The following is a 24,074-nucleotide window of genomic DNA, read 5'->3' as shown; positions in this document are numbered from 1 at the left end:
GTATTTGTAACATGGTCCTGCTCTGTGATGGTTTCAGAAAGTGACACCAATTGTAAAGATACCATACAGTTGGCTTTAGTGTATAATTTATTGTAACCTTCAAATCCTTTCCTTGTTCTGGATATTGTACTGTTCATTCCTCCCTTTTATGATTCAGTCTATGTGATTTTTACTACCATTCCATCTCAGAAGCTTGCACTTCACTTTCTTTCAGAACCCCTTTGGAAAACATGGGTTTAATCTTTCAAAATTAACCTGGATATGTATGGTATTTACAAATTTTGATTCCTTGGTTAGTTTTCCAGAACGTGGGCTGATACCTATACATAATTAAAAAAAAAAAACCAAACCAAGAAAACCAAACCAGAGCAACCAAACAAAAGTCAGTTTGAATGAACTGCTATCCCTCATTCTTCCTTGTTTTGCTGCAATTTGGTGTAATTATCTGCACTGTGGATGCAGAGACGTTTGACTTTTTGCAGTAGAATACTTTGCCACTCTTGTCTAGTGATTGCACAGAGCTTGCTGATATTTTATCCCAAAGCTATGATTTCAGCTCTCCGTAGTCTTGCATTTAAAAGCAGCCAATTGAGATAGCTCCTGTGGACCTGAATCTTTCTCTTCAACTATCTGTGCAGATACAGCTTATTACTAGTTTTATGCTAACAATAAAAAGCAATAAAATACATTTTAGCAGAGACAAAAATATGTAGTGAAGGCTTTTTTTAAAAAAAACCTACATGTTATCTGCATATCTAAGATACATAGTGTCTATCTTTGACAGAAAATTACTCCATTAGGTGTAAGAAAGGACCACAGGCTAGCATGGAAGGTTACAAGTTCATTTCTTTCTCCTTAGCAGAGATTTTTTACTATCAATTTCTGGTTTTATGTTTTACTTACGTTAGATGCCCTGATTTATCTTCTTTGTAATGGCAAAAAATGGTATAAAAAAAGCTCAAGTAGGTACATATATGGCACTACACATTGTTTACAGTAAAACCTTGGAATGTTCTGTTTATAGACATCCTTGTTTTCTTGTCTATGGAAAGATTTATAACCAGCTCTGTTTTCTGTCTTTTTCAATGCCATGCTTTCCTACTTTAGAAATCAATCTGTTAGATGAAGCAGCATCAAATCAGTTTTTGAGATCCAGAAAATAGATGTCTAGCCTTATACCTTTTTGTTTGCTGAACAGCAAGAGGGTTTTTTTACACATGGTCTTCCTCTTCTTAAAAAAAAACACAAAAACTGCCATGAGTGAGTGATCTTTCCTGTGAGCACAGCTCAGCTGGGGTTGGTGGTTGTATTTGCCTCTGGGTTTGGAGGCTCAGGAGATCATCTAGTCCAACCTTGATCCCCAAAGCAGAGTCTGCTAGAACAGATTGCTCAAGGCTCTCTCCAGGTGTGCTTAAATGCCTCCATGGATGGCGACTTCCCAGCATCTTTGGGCAACCTGTTCCAGTTCCTGCCCAGGCACCCTCACAATAGGAAGGTTTTTTGTATGTTTGACTGGAATTTCCTGTGGTTTTGTTCATGCACATTGTATCTTGGTCTGTCGCTGGCTATCACTGAGAAGAGTTTTCTTTCACCTTAACTCTCACCCACCCCAGTCAGGTATTTATACCAAATCTTTGAACAGTACAAAGTCTTTCTCTTGGCATTTAAAGCTGTAAATTCAGACTTTCTCCCATGAGCCAGGATCCACAAGGTAAATATTGCTATATATTGCTGTCTTTGAGACTTTGGCCCCTTATGTTCCCTGCTCTCCCTGCCTACCTTCTGCCTTAATAAACTTCTATTCCCATTCCTTCCTCCCTACATCTGTCTGTGCATTCTCCCCATAGGAGTGAGCAAATGTTACACAGCACAAATAAAATTGCATAAGAATGAATGTTGCCTCAAACAGCAATATTTTGGGATCAAGTGAACATAAGCAATAGCTCACTCTAGGGATAATGCTGCTGATTGTGAGAGGCCTATTCAGAAGAAAGTGCTATTTAAGGTGACACTATGAGGCTTAGAGTCCAAGGGAGTGTGAGTTACATGTCATTTGTTATCCATTTGCTTCAAGACTAGAAAAATTTATGTTTCTTTCAGAAATAACTTGGTATCAGAAGTAACCCCAATGGCAACTCCCCCAGTTCAGAAATGGATACGATTGCCAAAGTTCAGACTCCTAAATTTGAAAATGCACCCACAGACAGATCTTTTCTGCTCTGTGCTGTTTATTGCTTCTTCACGGAGGTTGTTTCGTTACCCTGCTAATTACCCCTCATCTGTACTTTAACATAGCCCTTTAACAATATCACTTGTTTATGATAAAGGTGTTTTTAAAAAATCCACCTTGATTTGAAGGGTGTCTGTGTTCATTATTATTTCTCATGTATCAGGATTTTGGGGAAACAGAATTGATATTTTTGTGCTCAGCAAAAAGGACAAAAGTAAAAAGTACAGTTATATACCAGAAGCAATATCTCCCTTCAGCACAGCAGAAACTTGTGCAGTCTCTTACCCTCCTTAGTTCAGATCTCTCTATAGTGGTTTACTATTCACAGTGAAGGTTTCTTATTTCTGCCACTGGCATAAATGACTTACCCATAATTTCAGGTTTATATTAGTATTAAAGGAGAATTAAGTCCTTTGTTCCTTTTCCTTTGTCTGCATTATCAGACTCATACAAACTTGGGTGTTGGTTTTGGACATTTTTTTCTTTTTTTAATTGTCAGTGTTATAGATTCTGGTCATATGAATAGTGCTGCTGAAGATGTAAGTAAATTAATAAAATAGTGGTGTAAAGGTTGTGTCTTAGAGAAATCTCAGCATGATTGTGCAGAATAGAGTGACCTTGCTGTGCTATTACATTTAATGTTTATAAGTGTAAAGTCAAAGATAGCAGACACAAAAAAACATCAATCTGATTCTCACATCCCAATGCCAATAACTGAACAATCACATCCCAAAAATGGAAGCACATCAGCATTTACAGTCTGTCTTTCTGAAGCCTGCAGTTGTTATTTTGCCTTATAACCTCTTCTTCCCATTGTAGCTGAGCCCTCACTGTGTAGCCCTGTGCACGTGGTTCTGTTTCCAGAGCTCTGTGTGAGTGCAGTATTTGCTTCTCATTCAGGAATTGTTGTAAACAGACTGATCTCTGTCACAGGGAGTCATTCAGTACTGTAACTGATTTGCAAATGTTGAGGCCAGCCTGGAGTTCTCTCAACAAGTTCAGCTGCAGTGATGGATGTGGAAATCTGCAGTAGCACAATCTCTACACGTGCATTCCCACAAGTGGTGGGTTTTGTTTGGTGATACACTGAAAGCCATGAATTACAAGACCTCTGTGATGCAGGGGAGCATCAGAGATTCCAGACAGTACACTGGTGTCTTATCAAGGGTTATTGCCTGGAACTCCATATCTGTTTTTACAAGTGATATGGTTACTTGCTTATCATGTAAACTTGCAACAGCTTGGAACTGAGCAACACATAAAATGCAGATTTAACCTGTGGGTTTTTCCTAGGCCAATAGGGTCATTCACCTAGCAATGGCTTTAAAACATTCATGAGTGCTTTTCTATTGTCTGCATTATCAAAGGTAGTAGCCACAAAATGGCATTTCTTACCATAGGACATGTAGGGTGTCTCTGCAGTAAACAAACATATGTTTGCCTTCACAGGAGAATTCCACCAAGGAACTTCAGTGCACAGCAGGTTTATGCTCTGCAGTCAGAAACTTTCTGCAGAAGGTTCCTTTAAGGCTTCATTGCCCTTGAGAAATTTGTGGCATCTGATTCATTTTCCCCTGGCAGCTATATATGAAGATGATGCTAACAATATGGCAAAGACTTTGGAAAGGAGTCAGGGAAGAGCTGATCAGAAACATGTGAAAATGCACACCCTCAGACTGACTTAAAAACAACATTTTTTGCACATATAGAAATTCTTATTCTTTAAATACACATCCAACACCTCAGTTAGTGCAGACATATCACTATTCCAGACTTGATATGTACATCAGGCAGCTTTTTAAAAAGTAACTCATACAAAATACTATTTATTTAAGCAACCTTGAAAGCAGGGTCTAATTGCTTATCATTTGACAGAGCTTACAATAGAGAAGAATTTGACATCCTTACTCACGATGAGTGGTACTTTATTCCACAATTATTCCTATTCTTTGTACTGAAAAAAAAAGGAATGGCAAGTCTAGAGCTATCATAAACTATGAAGAAATACAGCTTTTACACAAAGGCAGCTTCATATCTACTGTTGTCAAGAAACAGGGGTTTGCTAGAAATGCCTCAGGTAACATTTAAATAGATTTACAGGAAAGAATGGTTGATTTCAATCCTTCTATTGCATTTAAACAGGATTTCAGCAGAAAAGGCGATGGGCTAGTGAATATTTGTATTTCAGTTTCATTGTGCTGTAGCTTGAACTTGAAAATCAGAAATGGCACTACTAAAACAACTGTTAATAGGAAAATATTCTTGACTTCTTAAAATGTTTGAAGCTAACTTAGCTGCTGCTGCATTACCTGTTCTCATTTTCCTGATTTTTCTGTCTGGGGATCAAGGTTTGTCAAATTGCAGGTTGTTTTACTAGAGCATGAGTTCCATCCATCCACACACATCTGCCCTGGTACCTTTTTGATACAGGATACTTGGATAGCTGCTTTTCCATGTAGTGCAGAGCGCAGTGCTGAGCTAGAGACTGCAGCACTGAACATTATCTTCTTTCCTAAGTGTCACCCAGGAAGGCTAAGTTGTGAAGTGCTGTGTTTACATCAACTAACTAAAATTCACAGAATTACAGAAAATAGGATAAGAAAAGAATTCTGGAGATAGCAAGTTTGTAGCTGTGCCCCTGGCAAGATTGTTTATAACTATGTTTTCATATAGAAAGCTGCTTAAGGTTTAACCCAAATCTAGCTACCACCCTGCTAATGTAGAACAAACGTGTAGAATCCTTTGCAGCATGTTTTACATATTTGGAAACATTTATCACAGCTCCTCCATTTTCTGTTCTCTCTTCTCTCTTCTCTCTTTCCTCTTCCTCTTCCTCTTCCTCTTCCTCTTCCTCTTCCTCTTCCTCTTCCTCTTCCTCTTCCTCTTCCTCTTCCTCTTCCTCTTCCTCTTCCTCTTCCTCTTCCTCTTCCTCTTCCTCTTCCTCTTCCTCTTCCTCTTCCTCTTCCTCTTCCTCTTCCTCTTCCTCTTCCTCTTCCTCTTCCTCTTCCTCTTCCTCTTCCTCTTCCTCTTCCTCTTCTCTTCTCTTCTCTTCTCTTCTCTTCTCTTCTCTTCTCTTCTCTTCTCTTCTCTTCTCTTCTCTTCTCTTCTCTTCTCTTCTCTTCTCTTCTCTTCTCTTCTCTTCTCTTCTCTTCTCTTCTCTCCCTCTCCCTCTCCCTCTCCTTCTCCCTCTCCCTCTCCCTCTCCTCTTCTTCTTGCATTGCTGTTTAATTTTTCCATGGCATGGATTATTTTTTTTTCCTTTTTTCTGGCCTTTCAGCAGCAGATCCAAATCTGTGCTGAAGTCAAATGCCCAGACTGAGTTTACTATCAGTGCTGCTGAATAGAGTGAAAAGATAATTTCAAAACCCTTTATGTATGTCTCAGGATTATGTCTGCTTTTTTAGTTGCTAAAACCTGTATTGATGATTTTGCTGCCACTGAGCACATGTTTGTGACTTGTAGCTCTGGAGATGACTGCCATTGTCACTGAAGGCTGCCCCACTTTAGGAAGTTAAAGCATCAATTAAATTAGCTAAATGTTTATATTGCTGACATCTGGCCAGCAGAACAGATGTATCTTTGTTGGAATAAAAATACATAGAAATTAAAGGTTATGCTCAGAATAAGATTATAGCATCGTAATCTCATTACTTGAATTGAGAGGGGGATGTTGAGATTAAAAAGAGAGAGAAATGGAATGCAGTATACACCAAAACTGATATTTGTTACAGAGAAAATGCAAATGGAAGAAATTAGAGGAGACATGCCTGATTTGAACTTCAAAACAGTGAAAATAGCATTTCATTTCTATTTTTATTTCAAACTACATCCAAGAAAAGGAATAATGTAGATGGAGACAAAAAGAGACTTCTAAGTGCTTTTCTTTTCAAATTTTTTCCTAGTGAGAGATGGATGGCAGGGGATTTTATGCCCCAAACAGCACTTAAAAGTGCTTTTGTTTTTTTAATACCGTCCTTCGACTGGGAAAGGGAGAGAAAGGAGCAGACAAGGTGCCCTGACACATCACTTCCAAGTGATTTATTTCCCAAAAGTATTCAAAATACTGATAGAATATTTTTTTTCTGTTATATATTTATTTTGTTCTATGACTTGGCAGAAATGAAGTGGGAAGATGAAGGGAGAGAGCTCTTCCTTGTGGAGCAGTATTAAATACCTGACTGTAGTTTTAGCTGTGAGAGTGATTGGAAGGGTAACCTTCTCTATTTGGCATGACATGCTACAGAATTTTATTGTTATGTCTTATGTATTTCTCATTGTGGGTCTCTTGTTCCAAAGTATGTAGCTAAGCCTCACCAGGGAGCAAATCCCAAGTCAAATTGTCTCATGCATAAAGAAAGACAGTTTGGAAGGCAGGAGTCATTAGAGGGAAAGGATTTTTCATTTTAGTTATGAAACTTAATTTGTTTTCACTGCCTTCCCTCCTTTGCATCTCTAAAATATTGATAGAGGTTATAATTTCTGACAGTGATGTTGATTGTGGCAAGTAAGTAGGATCCAACAGCTGATACTGCAATATCGTGACAGGGCTTATCACATAGAGACAAGATTGGAAGGTGCAGCTGAAAGAGTGTATAATTGGTATAAACGAGAATCTTGAGTCTGAACAGGCCTGAAATTAGAGAAAGTTTGTATCTGCATGCAAGTTTCACAGCTCTCATCCAAGTTCTGAATTTTAGCAATGATATTTCAAGTGCGAGGACTGAGCAGCACTGTGTGATCACAGGGATACGGATGAGAAGGAAACCCTTCCTCAGCAATATAGCAGAGAACTGAGCAAGCCCATGGACTTTAATCCTGCCAGAAAATGATTCTGTCTCCTGTTGCTTCATGGCAGATCCTGCCTTTCCTATTTTGGAGTGCTTTCCATCTCTGGCATTAGTGATGACTCCCATCAGACACCTGTGGTCTCTCTGCTGATGGCTGATTGATCATACATGCAAGGCAGAGAAACAGCCTTGCAAACCTTTGATCAGTGTCCTTAAGTAGAGTATGTTTTATGCATTAAATTTGACTCAAGGATTTTAGAACCATGGACTGCTTTCTCTTTAACTAAAGTTTCAGAGTATTTGAAAACTGAGGAAATTTTTTGGTGCATGCCTATGTCTGTATTTTGTTTTTTCCATAAACCTTTTTACAGAAACAGTTGTTCTCACTTTTTCTTGAAGTTTTTCCAGCTGCTGATAGTGTTCAAAATAGCTCTCCGCTATGTGGGATCAAAACAGTTTAGGCATTTAAATAAAGCACAGCATTAACTGTTTCATTTCAACGATAAAATAGGAAAGAAATTAATAATTTTTGAAAAATAGTTATATTATCAAATAGACTGCACTCCAGAATTAATTTGTGACGTGTATTGGTTATCTCCACAGTTAATTACATTTTGATTTGAAATGTGTGGATGTGGAAGTAAACAGCAATGTGTTTAATAGTCACTGCAGCTGGGTCACCCCAAATAGCATTTAATCCCCCCACATCAAATGGTTTGTGGGTAGAAGGGAATATCAAGGCAAGAGAACAGCCATGCTCTTCACATTTAACCTATTAATCAACAGGTAAGAAGAAGAAATGTCTTGTGTCTGTTTAGGTATCCATGAGCAGCAGCCAGATGCTTTGCCCTTTCCAAATGTACTCTGAAGAAGAATGGAGCCATGCTCCTTGTTTAGCCCATTAGATAGCATTATCTCTGTGGAATGCCAATTCATATCTCCTCGTGCCGTGTGTGGTTCTCACATATGGGATTTTAATAACCTTCATGCTGTGCTATGAATTCATAAACAGCGCTTATAGAGGAAAAGCACCACAGGACTTTATTTTTTAATTATTGCTCTTTTGAAAAATGGGGTCTGCAGGATTTTTGCAAGGGTCTTGTGACAGAGTCAGCAATTGTTTTGCTGCTGCAGTGAGGTTATTCCAAGAGGAAGGGATAAATACAGTATTTACCTATGATACACTTTTTCAGAATTGATTTTCAGTATCCTACATTTCGTAGCCATTGTAATTCTGCTGTTTTATAGATGGAATTTTGAAGGTCTGATGGCATGGGAGTTTTCCCCATTTTTCTGGAATGTAATGTGCATTTGATTTCTTAGAGCTTACCTCTCCTCCTCAGCCTGTAAAACCACAGTTTACTGCTTACTGGACACTAGCACATGGCAGCAGTTTCGATTTCTGTTCTGAAGAAAACCTATTCATTCTGGATCAGTGGAGGTTTTTCTTTCTTTTTACCTCTCTTCTCTCTTGAGTCCATTTGAGCACCACTTCTGCATCTCAGCCATGTTCCAGTACTGGTGAAGAGGGCACCAGTGGTTAGCTGGTAGAGCTAAAATGAGTAACAAAACCTCCCAGCACTGGTCTCCAGGTATGGCATAGTATTTATCACCTTCTGTTCACTGCTGACAGCCTTAGAAAGTAGACCTGTGAGGATGGCTCAGTAAACTTAGCTTTCTCTACAAACACCTACAAAGTAATGAGTCTAAACCGTGGGATACATCCATTTTAGCAGTCCAGGCATTGGTTCACACATGCCAGGAGGGAAATTGCACCGTGTTGCCTGCCCATACCCTGTGCCACAACCAGCAGGAATGAACCTGTAGTCATTCTGGATTCCAGTCTAGTAACTGTACCTAGTAATATTTTATCTGGAATAAGATTTATTAGGTCTGTGTTCTGTGCAGGATTCTCATAGGACATGCAGATCAAATCTTTAGTCCGTTTTCATTTTAGGAATGTTTCTCTCTCATGCTGTATTTTGTATGACTTTGTGTATGACAGGCAATAGAACCAAGAACAGACAAGAAAAAAAGAGAATAATTTTTTACTAATTATTCCATTTTCAATATTTTGTTGTCATTTTGAGTTATTTTATTTCTAAAAAAGTTCCCCAGCACATTGAATAGTCCTCATTATCAAAAATGTGTGCCTTTTCATTAAAATTCATTGAGCTTCCCCTTGGTTCTTCATAGTGATAGAACTATAGAATTACTAAAAAAAGTATGTTGGAAATAACCTCTGGAGACCATCTTGTCCAATACCAACTATAAATAAGATGAACATTAAGGTTAGATCAGGTCTATGCCTATTCAAGCTCTGAAAATCTCTAGGAACAGAGACTCTAGAATCCTTTGGGCACCTGTTTCAAAGATTAATTGCCCTCTGTCATAAAAGTGTGTTCCTTGAAAAAAGGATTATTTTTTAAGGAGATATATATAGTCCATCAGGTGGTTTTTTTCTCCTCAGCTCATCTGCCTTGGTCTTTTTTAGCCATGAGAACACTGTGAATGTCTGACACCATGTATGATGGGGTAGCTGAACACAGACACACACAAACTTCTTCGTGCTGCATCTATAATTCTGCAGTTGTATGACTCAGAGAGAGGGGATGCCAAAACTTGCACATTTGCTTTGTAAATATTTTCTTAGAGTTAAATTAATACGTAATCTAGACCCTTCATCTCTCACTTGCTTCTTTTGGTGTTGTTAATACATATGTACACGCATGTGCTTTTTTTTAAAGTCACTAAGCAAACAAGAACATAGAACTAAAGTTGAGTATGGAAGAGTTTTCCATTGTATATATAATATATGAATTATATATTATACATATAGTGTATTTATTACATATAAAGTTTTCCATATATATATTTCCATTCTATACTGTTCATAGAAATGAAATGTTATTTTTATGCTTTTCTTCAGTATAAGCTGTAACCTGGACACCTGTTCATTTCCTTTGGATAATTATTTTACAATTATTTTACTTCAGTTGATTTTTTTCTTTTCTTATTCAGCTGCATCTCTGAGTCCCTCAGACCAGCTTTGTGGCAGTGAGGGGGAACTTACCCTCCCAGTTCCTAGTGTGCAGTTGTGAGGTGTTGATAGCTTGAGGTGCAACAGAGCCTGTAGCATGGAGCAGCATTGCTCCAGAAGGAGGATGAAAGGAGAGAAATAATTTATTTGCTTAGAAGGCAGTTATCAGTATTCCATGATCTCTTCTCTTCCTAGGCCCTCAGCTGAGATGTATTTTGCTGTATTCATAGTGCCAGCAAGCCACAGCAGGCAGATGCTCTCAGAGGGCACTGATTTTCTTTCTCATGTTGCTCTCCCCAAGAACCCGTTTTGTCAGAACCATGGTAGTCATTGCTCTATCAGTGTGAGCTACGGAGCCACTGATGAGCTTAGGTGTTGACCTTTAAGCTTGCTTTTCAAGTTTCAAAAATCCTGCTGTCATTTACAGTCCTTGGAAACATTAGGAATCACAAGCTCCATTAAAGCCAACAGTCTAAAAGAAGAAAACAAAAAACCTACACAAACTCTGTGTACTCACAGGCAGGGTGAAAATACAGGGTCTAATGCTGGTGTGGAAGCTAATGTGGCCTCAAGGCTTCCACCCCAGAGACAGACTTGGGGCAGGAAAAGCTTCCAGCAGCGACCAGGGAAGTCCATCCAGCCCAGAACATCAGTGTGTGTGCTCACACACAGAGGAGGAGCACTGCATTCTGGCTTTGTGAGTAGGTAACTTATAGCAGGAAAACATTCTACGTCCTTTTCAAGGGTTGAAGCAGAATCACAGCTGAAAGGCCTCTGCTGCTGCCCAGGCAAAGGAGTAGCATCATGATTTTGTAATCTTGACCACCCATGAACTGCAAATCCAAATTTCTTTTCCTAAAATTCCTGTGTTAAGTGAAATCTCCATGAAGTCTTTGGTCATGTCAATGGGAATTTTGCTTTTAACTGTAAGGAAGTCAATGAATGTGCCATAGACTTACCCAGAAGGTCTGTGTGTAAGTACATTGCAGTGGTCTTTTTCTTCTGAAGATGTATGAAGGACTAAAACCTAATTTCTCTCTTAAAAATTTAAATTATTGGTAGAGGACCTATATGATTATAAATACCCATTTTGGAAGTAGTGTTTATATCTTGCAACTATGTCACTGTCAGGCCAGACTATATAGTGGAGAAAAGATTGATAGGGTTTATTATTTTCATCTTTTAATAAGATTTTGTTTTGCAATTGCTTCTAGCATGTTTCACCTCATAACTTAACCAGCTCATTTGTGTGTGTGTGTGTGTGTGTGTCTATGTGTGTGTTATTCAGCACCTCAGGCCTTGGTTTTGCTCTGGCTCTGTGCTGAGGATGCACTGACCTGCCCAAGGGCCTGGACTTCAGTGAGATTTTGGCAGAGGCCACTGGGGCTTTTCTTCAGCAAAGGCTTTTAAATGAGGGGTAAATGGGGCTGGTTTGGGATGTGGTGGGAGCAGGAGCTGCACTGTTGGGCCCCATAAGAAAGGAGAACCGGTACAGAAGGATCTTTGAATTATTTACAAGTCACTTAACCCCAGTGGTTTCCACCTGAGTTCCTGTTTACCGAGTTCTTGCAGGTGTTAGTCCAACTAACTAGTCCTACTAACTAGTCCAAACTGTTGTCTGCATGAAATCTACACTGATTAAAAGGTGATTAGTGGACATATGCACCAAGGCAATGATGCAAAAGCAATCAGAAGAGAGTATATGTACAATGATTTTTTTCTTTTGAAACAGACTTTTAACTTCAAAGTTTTAAAATATGCAGCTATGCTTCAGTAGCTTTCTTTAATGACTTTAAAAAATGTAAAACACATCTACCAAATTATTTAAGCAGAGCTTCCCAATCCAGTTTAAATTTTTGTCCTAGTGCCCATTGCCACAGTGTTTGAAATTTCAGGTGTCTGACAAAAATGATGATTTAATCTTGTATCTTTCTGCAACTGAAGTGCTTTTATGATCTTAAAATAGAAGATATTTAAAACAATTAAATTTTTGTACTAGCACTTCCTAAGTGAAAATTTAACCCGAAATTATATTTTTAGAGAAAATTTTAAACATTTTTACAGATGACAGTCACAGAGTGGTACTGCAAATATTGCCAGTGTACTAGTGAAAATAAATGAATGTGGCCAGAAGCAACTGTGTATTCCCTTTCAGATAAGGCATCCTGCAATTAAAAACACTGGACATAGAGAGCTTCTTAAGGCTTATTTTGTCAAATGAAAAATGCCACTGGTTTTAATGCTATTGTAATAAACCTTATTCTTATTCCTGGCATGGATATTATATATTTTTCTAATATCAGAAAAATGGATAATTAGCATTTTAGCTTGTCACTTTCCTTCCATGCATACAAATAATTTGTCAGATAGACCACCAAGAGAGACAAAATTAAATAATAGGTCTAGACAGCATGGAACCAAAATAAATTAGAGGTTAAGCTTCCAGCCCGTTAGGTGGGTTTTCATGGGAAAGAAGAGTTGGGGGGTTAAGACCAGGAAGTTTTTCTGAACAGTTTTTGTTGTCTACCTTGATATTGTTTCTCCATATCAAATCCCAAATAAATTGACCTGAAACAAGATGTGAACTTCACATTAGAAGTCCCCTAGTTTATTTGTGAGTCTAATTTTTTCAAATGTATTTAGATTAGAGACCTAACAGGCATTACTGCATCTGTGATTCAGCCAACTAAGTTCCTAGATAATAGTCCATGATTAATGGTGAGTGCTCATAATAGGAGGTTATTAGAGAAAGCAAACTTGGAACAAATCTGCTGTATACATTATATACTTCACCGCCATCTGTGGGTATTTATAATAAATACAAATTAAAGTCAGCGGTTAGAGAAACCCATGTTTTCCATATGTGACGGAGAATTCCTTAGACGTAGTCTTCCAGTAGGCATCTTCACTGGAAGAATTCCCGTTCATTTTTTTGCGGAGACACTTACTATTACTTGCAAAGAAAAACCAGTTTTTGTGGATAGAGTTCTTTTGGCCTTGGTTGCTGTCGAGGATGTCTTTCTAGAGTCCACTCTGTAAGGAAGGATTACGTGTTACATGTTACCTCTACTGTGCTGCCACACACGTTATTGGGTGTGAAAAATTGTTTTTGTCCTTTCGTACTGAGATTCATTTGCTATTCAGCCCATGTGCTAACAGGATGTTCCTCCCTTTTATGTCTCCTTGAGTTGTGACATTTTACCTCCTTGTGGTTTGTATTGTTTGCTGAGCAAATATGTCTGTATAGACAAGAAACAATTTTTATCTTCCTTATTACTAAATGTAAAAAGCAGAAAAGAAATGTGATACAGACAGAGAATTGCAGAAGATAAATTAGAGCTAAATATTATGATACCAATAACCTGCTGAATCAAGTGACATGTTTTGCTGGTAGCAAGTGTACTGTTGCAAATACAGTTCTGCAGCAGAGTGACAAAAGGGGTGCCACTGTTAGGATCAGCCTGTGTTGTGCTCTGAGTTGTTTATGCTGTTTGATGGACAGTGTCTGGTTTACATCGTGTTTTTCCAGTAACTTTTGTGCACAAAATTCAGGAGTCATCACGTAGTACTGAGGGCAGGTGAGCAATGTGGTGGATGTTAAGATAAATGACTTACTGGATTCAGCATTCAGCAAGCAGTATTTGGTTGGAAGAATTCCCGGCTTTTGTACTATTACAAAGTCATGATATTTTAAACCCTGTGTGTTTGTAAATGGGTGATAGATGAAGTGTCACAAACGTTTTGGTTATTTATGGTCATCAGCTAAACCTCTGGGATGAAGTTAGGAGTACTCTAGAACTAATGCCATTTGTTTGGTTTTCCATTTTGTACAGCTGTGAAGCTAATTTTTTCATGGGTTGTTTTTCAGAGTGAATGCTATTTTAGTGCCTACTTTGTGAACTTGCCTGCGTAGTGTGTGCATGATGGAGTTTAACTTCCTTCCATAGCAATTCAATCCTCAACAGTGTTTGACAGGATGTTTGATGACAGGAATTTGGTGATTTCCACATATGTTCTTGGGTTTACTTGTATTTTTGTGCTTATTTATATAGATATATATATATATAGATAGATAGATAGATAGATATATATATATATATACACACATGCCAAAGAGTATTCCACTTTTCTTCCAGTTCAGAGGTGTTCATTATGTGGATCTGAAGGTGCAGGCATCTGCATGCCTAGAGATATCAGGGTTTCTGGTTACCTACAAACTATAGTACTATATGCTGGACCAAGCATATCCATTTCCATCTATTTTCTTCTTGAGCAGTTGAAGTGTAGAGGACAAAAGCTTTTCTCTCTGCCTAGTCATTTCCAAATTATTTGATTGACACATCTGATGAAGTTTTCTTCACAACAGTTAGTTTATAACTTAACAAATACCTTTAGGAATTTTGGTTCTTCTCTGCTGGATTGCATTCCCAAACATCGTGGTTTATCTTCTCTGCTGTATGTCAGTATTTTGCTTTTTCTCAAATCCTTCTTCCCCTTACATATTTCCCTTTTAAGCACTAAACTACATTCTACCCTTTCATAGGTGTCTGAAATTTTTTCTGCTCTCTCTTCTCTTCTGAGTGTTCTTTCCATTTATTTCCTCCCTGTTCTGTGACATGATCCATTCCTGTAAATAAGAGCATGTCCCTTCTGCCATCCCGCCTAGGGACAGGACACTTTGCCAGACACCTGAAACACAAATGAAAATAGGTCTTCTGCAGACTGACTGAGAGTGCACATGCAGGACAGGTCTTCACATCCTTCAGGAAATGCCTTAGAGCAAAACTTTCTTCACCTGCCACTCTCTCAGAGCCCAGAGTCCTTCAGAGCAGTTGGCCATCACTCCTGCAGAGCTCTGCCTCTCCCGGCTCTTTCTGTTCTTGAAATCCTGGATCTGGCAGCTTCCTTCCTTCATTAACCCTCCATGCAGGGGCAGAATAGTTTCTCCTGTTCTTATTTACTCCCTGACACCTATCTATTTTTAAATTGTTTTTACCAGTAGACCTATCAAGAGTGTTCTAATAGTTTATTACTCCAGAAGAAAATACTAGTGTAGGCTTATTTAAATGGTGCCAGTTTCCATAACGTTTCAGCTAGAAATTGGGAAAAAATAAAAAAATGAAGGGGACTGTTTCATTGATGTGAACTCCCATTCTTTCACCTTTTCATAATAAAGCAAAATGTTCAATTGGAGGAGCATTTTAACTACATTTTAGAAAATTACTTAAATGCAATTTTTGAAAAATAGAAAGTTAAACTATTTTGATCAAGCTGGACATAGCTTTTATTCAATTTTAGTAAATTTTGGTTTATGAGATTATCATGAGGGTATTATTTTCGCCTTATAATAAAGTAGTGGAAAATACCTAAAATACATAACAAGACCTAGTTTTATTCTTTATAGGTTATATTCTTGGTTCTTCCTACTCAGAGTTTTCTCATGTTTATTTGAGGCATTTGGTTTTTAGCTTTTGGTATCATGGTATGTACCATGTAATTCTTGCTTTGTTTCAAAGCCGCCTATATTGTTCCCAATAGGAGCAGCAAAATCAACAATATTCTGGTGAGCATTTGCTCTGCTGTATCTTGAAAGAGGTAGGAGCTGGCATGGAGTTGTCTGGAGCTGTCTCTAAAGTGAGAAAGATGACACTGCATCACTTTACACTGTGGTTTGTGTTTGGAAGGTTTGAGTTTCTGGTTTGTGGTTTGTTTTTTATTCCGTGAGAAATAAAACTGTTTCAAAAATACACTTGCTGGTTGAAAGTTTAGATGGGGTGGGTGACTTTGGTGCACAAGTTTCAACCTCTGCTCAAAGTCCGAGCTTCCTTTGTTTTTCTGTCTCATTACCACTGATATGAGGAATCCACGAGATATTTGTTCAAGCAAAGGGCTGGTACAGCCCCTTTAAGGAGCTGTAACAAGAGCTGCAAATCAAACAGTTCTCTAACAACTGGGTCAGTGTATATAGAAAGACGTTCAAATATGGTTATTTATTCAGTCTCCTGCTGTAAGATTAGTCCCATTATGTGCCTCTTATGCATTCCCTTCCACTTCATTCAATTTTTAAAAAAAAAACTTTCTACTAGAACTCATGTACATATCAGTGACATTAATCTAAATAAAATATCCCAGGCACTTGAGTCTCAGGAACAGTTTTATGAAGAAGCAGATCATATTCTATTTATTTGGAAATGGGATGCATGTTGACATTGGGCTTTTTTCAAAATAATGTCAAAATGTTAAAATCTTTATGAAATCTTAACATTAAATTTTATGAAGACAGAGATGTTTACTGGGATGTGATGCCGAGAGTTAGGACCAAAGTCAACTGCTGAAGGTAAAAAAACCACAATACTTCTGGTAGAGGGAAAGAGGGAACAAACACGAACTCAGGGTAATCAGACCTGTCTTTTTATCATTTTTATCATTTTTTTGCTTGATGTTAGTCATATAATGTAAGTTATATACAGTGCTGTACTAATTTGGCAGTTCTTGCTGGGTGAACACAAAAATACTATCTTTTTTTTCTTCTAATGTGCTGAGTTTTTTTTCCTAGAGAAGCATGGCAAGTCTTTTCTCCCAGTCAGAGGTCGGAAGAAATTGAGTAAGTGTAGATAAAACCAGCTTGTTTAATCACTGAAACACAGGAAAAATTAAAATGCATTTTTTGCTTGTGAAGTAGAGAAAAGCAATAAAAACAATGCCAGACGGTTAATGCCTCTCTTGTACCTTTCATTTCAAAGACCTCAAAAGAACATCAAGAAGAATAAAGGCAAAATCTATTCCCTATTGGCATCATTATAAATGTTGTATCCTCTAAAACTCTAAAGACATCCAAGAAGAGTAGAAGAATAAATGGCATTGAAATAAAGGAAGTCTCTCTGGAGCTTTGTTCAGTCGGCTTTGTTAGAATTGACTCAAATAGGATGATTATAAGAAAAGATCTCATTTGTTTCAACATTAAAGGAGCAAATTAATATGTGGCAAGCTGCTAATAATTGCCTCATTATGTAGTGAATGGGCATTGCGTCCAATTTACAAAATTACAATCTATTGTTAAAGTAACAATTGAGAAAGTTTAGTCTGAGTTTCCTAACTGTCTGCATGATTAGTTGTGGGATTCAGAGTGGAACAGAGTTGGTCAGAGAGAGTGCACCACTGGTCTGTAGTGCTGAGAAGCCACAAGAGAAATTCAGCTTTTCATTAGTGGAAATTCCATCTGCAGAGGTTCTGAGCTGGATTTGGTCCAGCTGAGGAGTGAATCTGTCAGTCTCCACTGAGACCAGAGCTTGCTGTGTGTCTGGTCTGTCCAGACTTTATTTTGTGGTTCAGAGACCTGGCCTAAGATCACCCCCACGTGGACCTCAGCAGATGGACAGGGCTGGGAAACTTGGTGGTCCAAGATCTGTGCCATTGGGAAATCTACCCATAGAAATGGTTGTGTGGCTGGAATTGCAGTCTCCTGGTGGAAACACTGGAAATGGTGGGGGAGTTGTCAAATTTGGAAAGTAAGCAATTTTTCAAATAATGAAATCCTGCGTGGAAGAGAATCATGTTTTGTGACCTACTTTAGTTGGATTTGTTTGTGACCTTTTCTAATTCCGGCTGATTTTGTTATTTAATGATTTGACCTTTGATTCAATGAAGCCACTTCGGTGCTAAATGCAAAGATTTAATAACTAGAACTGTTTGATAAGTGACCTTTATTACACAGCTATTTCTCTTTGCTAGAGAAATGGCAGTGTTTTGTGAGTTCTAATTCACAGTTTTAATTATCTTTTCTATTGTCTGTAAGCTTGCACAGGAAATTGAAAGGTCAGACATTTCATTTTCTTTACTGATTAAAATATAAGTGTTCCTCAACAGTTACAATGTATCATTCAGAAAAACGATGGGACTATTTGTAAGAACCATACCCAGCTGCTCTGCTGAGGACTTCTACATTTTTCTGGTCGGCAACAAAATGAGCAATTTTCTAGCTGCAATAATAGCTCAGCCCCCTTCGTGTTTAGAGGTGAAATAAATGTCTAAGTACATGAAAAGAGAAGAAAAGGTGAATGGTTCTTAATGTTTTTGTCTTTAACTCGTGTATCTATGATGCAAGTGAAGGAAGATCTTGTGAGAGGTGAACCTTGGCCTAATGTTCTGGATCCACAGAGGATAAGCAGTAGCAGCACGAGTTTCTGTGTGGTCCTGCCAATCTGTTTCAATCCCACTGGGGATTGCTGGGGTCCTGCTGGACCATCTCTGCAGATGAGGGCAGCCTGAACTGCCTGGAAGACCCATTTGTATTGTATGTGGATTCATGTGTGTTACTGAAACCGCCCTTCTCATCTGTGACACTTACAAACCAACACCACAAACTGCTGCCCTGTCTCCATATGGGGTTCAATCAGTGAATATTGATGTATGTTTTCTCATATGTTGAGGGAGATACGATGCAAAAAGATGATGAAGACAGTGGGTGATTCTGGAGTCAGTGGAATATCTATAATGGGTATCAGTCAGTCTCCTAACTCTGTCTGGGATCTCTGTTGAGAAATATGCATATTGGCACGTGAAAAATCTCTCTACGTTGCAAAAATATTTATTGAGATAGAGCTGGGAGCGGGTTAGCTTCTGAGTCTGTTCAAGAAGAGCAGATTATATGTTGACCTAGTATAGGCATTCAGTATTATGAAAGCACTTCATAAATTGGAACAAGATAAATGAATCACAACAAAAGAGCTAGAAAACCAGGGGACACAGTTGCTGGAGTGAGTGTACTCAGCTTATTCAAGCAGAACAGTTGCACTCAGTGAACAGAAAATGTGCAATGCATTTCTAACTAAGGTGAGAAAATCAAACTATTCCAAATTTAAGAGACCAGCTCCATTTTAATGAAGAAGGAAGAATTTAGTGAAAAAAACAGCTCTGAGGATGAGACAAATTTAAATGGAACCAGATTCTTGACCAAATTGGCTTTTCCTATCTAGCAGTTTCATATTCAGCGTTTGTTAGTTCGAAAGTTCACCCTGAAAGCTATAAATTAATCTACTGGGACTGTAACAATTCACTTCATTCTAGGATATGAGTTATGCCCATGGATTTGTTTAGGTCACCCAGCCATGTCCTCATAATGTATCTTAGAGAGAATTTCTGTAAGTAAGCAGTAAACAGAAAGACGGCTGCGTTCAGCTGCATCTCCTGGGATTTCATCCCTGCTGTCAGAGAGCCATGCAGGACAGCTCTCTAAAACTGTAACAGCTATAAAAAATGCATGGTGCTCTGTAAAGGAAACACTGACAATGCTTTTGCATTCAATCAGGAATCTTTAGCTACTGATGAAATGAGGAAAGGATGTTTTCCTGAACCAGCCACATAACGAAATCAAATCAATCACAATAGAGAAATCAAAGCTTTGAAATTGTGAGGTTTACTGCACAAGTCTTCCAGGATGCACCTTAATTCAGTACAATATTTGTCACACAAAGATGAGATATTTTAGCTCTTACAGTTTGGCTCTCTTCAGATGTTTGTCTCTTGTCCTTGCATTATTCCCCCCTTATCAAAGAATTCGGGTTTTTTGTCAGCAATTGCATCCTAGGGTTATAGTGGTCAAATGTAGGCAGGCTATTCATTCCCATCAGCTAAATGAGGTGTGATTTTTGAAGAGAAATAACCACAAGTCTGATCAGAACAGCACCTAGCATTCTGTCAGAGTAAATGTCCAAAGAACGTGAAGGGAATTCTTCCTAAAAAATACTAAACTGAGGTCACTGGCTCCCAGTTGTGAGCATGACAGAGAATCAAGTCTGTGACCATACAAAAAAAATGTAGGTTATCTCTGACCTGGATGATCTTCTGTAGGGGGGTTTTTGATGGATCTAGTTTTCATTTGATTTTGATTTCTAACTGAACTCTATACAATCAAATTTAAATAGAGGGCATTTCCTTTTAGTCTGTAGGTACAAAAGAATGAAAAGCATTTACTCTTTATCCTGTGATAAATGGGACATCAGAAAGGTCCTTATATCTCTGTTAGATGATTTTTTCTATTTTCAGTTCATACTGGAGTAATAGCACCCTAGAACGTGGTCAGGAAATAGTGTCTTTGACTGAAGTTTTCTCAGGATTAAGTTCCTAGTTCAGGTGTCACCAGTCCATCTGCCTCTCATTTTCCATGGATCATAACTGCTCTCTGGACGTATTCCTCTGTCCACATTTCCTTTCCAGCTGCAAGATTTTCATACTATTAGGTTGCGTTTTAGAGTTATATCTCGCATTCAACTTCTGTCACAAATTTGGGAACTATTCATTCAGACACAAACACAGTTAATGTACAGTTAAACTTCCAGCATTACTTTTTTAGTAGGTTTTTTCCTATTGCTGACACCTTGTTAAAAGAGAAGCCATTGATCTAAATATTGCTTTCTGCTGCTTCTTTATTTCCTTGCTTTTTAGTGAAAAGAGTAACATTTAGAGGAAGAGAAGGAATGATTATTTGTATAGTTGACTTTGCAAGGTGTTAACTAAGGCAAAGATTGGAACTGCCTATTTCACTGAGGAGGTTTGCATTTGGAGCTTTGTAGTGGCAGAGTTTCCGAGCAGCTCTGCCACATGGGGATTGTGGTTTTGTTTTTTTAAAGAGAGGCATTACTTTCAATTTGTTGTACTGTACTGTTTTTCTTTTAACTGAATTTCCAGTCTTTAATGTTTTAAAGAGAAAAACCTGCAATATATATTATTGTTTCCTGTCTTCCAGCCTCTACAACTTGACTGTGACCTCTGTGCCATTGTTTCAAACTCGGGACAGATGGCTGGCCAGAGGGTGGGCACCGAGATAGACAAGTCCTCCTGCATATGGAGGATGAACAATGCTCCCACAAAGGGCTATGAGGAAGATGTTGGGAAGAGGACAACTGTCAGAGTGGTCTCTCACACAAGCGTGCCTCTCCTGCTCAAGAATCCGGAGTACTTTTTCAAGGAAACCAACAACACCGTTTACGTGATCTGGGGTCCTTTTCGGAACATGAGGAGGGATGGAAATGGCATTGTGTACAACATGCTGAAGAAGACTGTTGACAGCTACCCAACTGCCAAAATCTACGTGACGACAGAGAAGCGCATGAGTTACTGCGATGCGGTATTTAAGAAGGAGACAGGAAAAGACCGGTAAGTCTTAAACGTGAAGAACAATTATAATGTTTGACAAAAGATATGTGAGAAGAGTCCATGCAGGATGTCAGCTACTAAATGAGTCCCCAGATTGGTTTTTAATGGATTGTTATATGGGTTTGACTGTTACAAGCACTTGATGAAGCAGCAGCTAGGCCCCATTTACCCCACCTACGCTACCTTCTGTTCATTCCATTTCTGTTGGCTTGAATCCCAAAAATATTGGATGTCTTCCTGAAATGTTTTCAAATGTGTGTTGTTTTCAGCTCAATTTACTATTGATTAAATTGACATTTTATTTGAAGAGGATAATCCTACACAAACATTTCCAAATGCACAACCTCAGGATAATTCTGGATATTGCATTTTCTTCTGTGTTGAGATTCACTGTAGCTTTACTTTAAACACAGACCTCGGCATTATGCATTATTTCAGTTTCTTGGTGAAAATGGGTTATCAGAGATACTGGAATAGATTTAGGTTTTTACCAGTATTATGCTGAAATTCTATTTTCTTGCTTGATAATGTGTATTTATGCTACTCGAGTGAGGCTGTAAGAGGCGAAAGTGTGAGGGCCACTGTTTGGGTTAGCATGTTCAAAGCAGAAACTGGATTTCTGGGATTAAGACCACAAATTTCGAGAATTTGCAACCAAGCTGCAAAAATTCAGGTCATCTGTGTTTTGGCATGGAAGAGCACCTGTAATACATATTCATTTGAGCTAACTAGGAAGGAGTTTCCAGATCACTGCTGTGCCTTAATATTAAGTTTTTAATTTTCACATCATGAGTTTGAAGTTGGGAAGGACTGTTGCTATTCTCTCCAAATTAAAGATACAGATACTCACAAGCAGCTTGATGTAGTCTGAATTTTTGACTTAGCTTTTGAAGTAGAAAGGCTTGTTATCTCAAATGTACTTGTTTCACTATGTTATTAAACTGTTAGAACTTGGTGACAGTTGATTTTTCCTAATTTTCAAACTATTGGAAGATAAGGAGGAACCTGCCCCCGTTCACAAAGTGCACATGTTGCTGCTGTGGTTCTGGAGTTGGAATGAGCTCACATATCTCATAAAAGTGTCAAGGTTATCATGGCTTCTTTGGTTTAGCTGAACAAACTGATGAACAGAGGCTAATAAATACACAAGATCCATTCTTCAAAAATGACCTTTAATAATCCAAGTCATCCTGTTTACATATTAATCAAGTTAAATATGATCACAGGTACATTATTGCATTGCTGTACATAAATTTGTTTATATTTATGAGTCAGTCATGTCACAGCGACTTTATAATACTTCATCAGAATCCTTATTGTGAGAGTAGACCTTGAAAAAAATCTTTTTCCTATGTAAAAGAACCTCATCATTCAATGTCAAAGTATCCTTCTCTCCAGCCTAATCCATTCCTCTTCAACAAATTAACACATCTCAAGATTTTATAGTTACGCAATTAACACAATACAAATGCTTCTTTTCATATCAAAAGTAGATTGAACTTCTGTGCTTATAACAAAGTTCTTAAGCAGCCTAATGTTAAAGTGGCCCATGTTCTTTCTCCTTGAGCTAAGCATTGCAACAACAGTAAGTTTTTATGAGCCTGTCTCACGACCCATCACATTGTTTGTGCATGTGCGTCTCTTCGACACCAAGGGAAAAGCCTACCACTTCTCACAGTGCCAACCAGGTAACGTCCTTGTATCTACTGCAGCTTTAGTCCTGCTTTTCCACTTCAAATAGTGATGTTTTTAACATCATTTAATGCTTTTGTCAACCAGAAACAAGGGAAATGATTGATGAGTCACCAGCTAACACCTTCTGTATCTCAAGAAAACATCTTGCAGTTCCCTATTAATCGGGGACTTCAGTTAGGAAACCATTTCATTTTCTGTAACATCTTCAATTTGCAGGACCTGTCTTCTGTTTCTAGGGAGGGTCATGAGACTGTTAGAGGTATGTGGCATTTGTGGAAGGAGTAAATGGAGAGCACAGGAGATTTGTGGGTGATGAAAATACTTTCACACATTGTGCCAGGTTATTACAATGCTGAGAGACTTGGGTTCCTCAGCCAAATACTCCTTCAGTTCCTCAGAGAAACATCAACCCTTGCTTGGAATATTAGATTGAACAGAGGTCTGGTTTGACATGTTTCCAGCAAAAATTCTGGAAGGAAACCAATTTCAACTCATATTTTAAAATGTACTGAGTGGATTGCAACTACATCTATTTTAGTTTACTCCTAAAATACTGCCTTTCTGTACAGTGTATGCTACTAATGCGTAGTAAGATTGCAGCAGATTTCTAGTCTGTCAAGCCTTTAATGAGTTTTCTGTTTCTACTCTTTGATGTACAATCTTTTGAGGTAATTAGTGGGACTTCTCAGCAGTTTCATCCTTGTGGTGCCCAAGTTTTTAAAGGACGTTGTGAGAAGCAGCTAGCAGGTATGTGGTGCAGTCACTTCTCTACTGCAGAAAAGCTCTGGTCCTGCAGTGCTGACATGGGGGCTTTATCCCTGAATTCACTGGGTGCAGGTTCAAAACACACAGCTTTGGTATTGACAAATTATTTTTTACTGATGTATGGAAGAAACAAGAATTGCTTCTGAGTAACTTCCAACAAACAGTCCTTTTTTATTTATTTATTATGTGATGCATTTTTTAATTCTACAGCAGTACAAAATACCCTCTGATATGGGCTATCTGCACTGGATAATTAACCTCGCATGAGTGTTAAGAATCTGGGGAACATATGTTCTTTCTGAGAGTCTTTATTAGTGAAGCAGTTGAGTTCAAGGTGGTGAATGCTCATCCACTTCCAATAATTGTTGTACATAAATAATATTCATTACCAGACATTCACAAT

General features: G+C 38.2%; 1 protein-coding gene across 1 annotated transcript in view; it reads left to right on the top strand.

Annotated features, from left to right (window-relative positions):
* ST6GALNAC3 (ST6 N-acetylgalactosaminide alpha-2,6-sialyltransferase 3) overlaps positions 1–24,074 on the top strand; it is a 218,304-nt gene that overhangs the window by 120,440 nt on the left and 73,790 nt on the right. The window contains exon 3 of the mRNA XM_005521051.3: positions 20,802–21,211. Within this exon, the coding sequence (XP_005521108.1) occupies positions 20,802–21,211 (410 nt within the window). The remainder of the gene's footprint in view (positions 1–20,801; positions 21,212–24,074) is intronic.

This window comes from Pseudopodoces humilis, chromosome 10, assembly GCF_049639895.1.
Source record: "Pseudopodoces humilis isolate 2021_Gansu_Grassland_sample_001 chromosome 10, ASM4963989v1, whole genome shotgun sequence".
In the NCBI taxonomy this organism is placed as follows: domain Eukaryota; kingdom Metazoa; phylum Chordata; class Aves; order Passeriformes; family Paridae; genus Pseudopodoces; species Pseudopodoces humilis.
The sequence above is the reverse complement of the archived record's forward strand: the minus strand, read 5'-3'. Positions and strand labels throughout refer to the sequence as shown.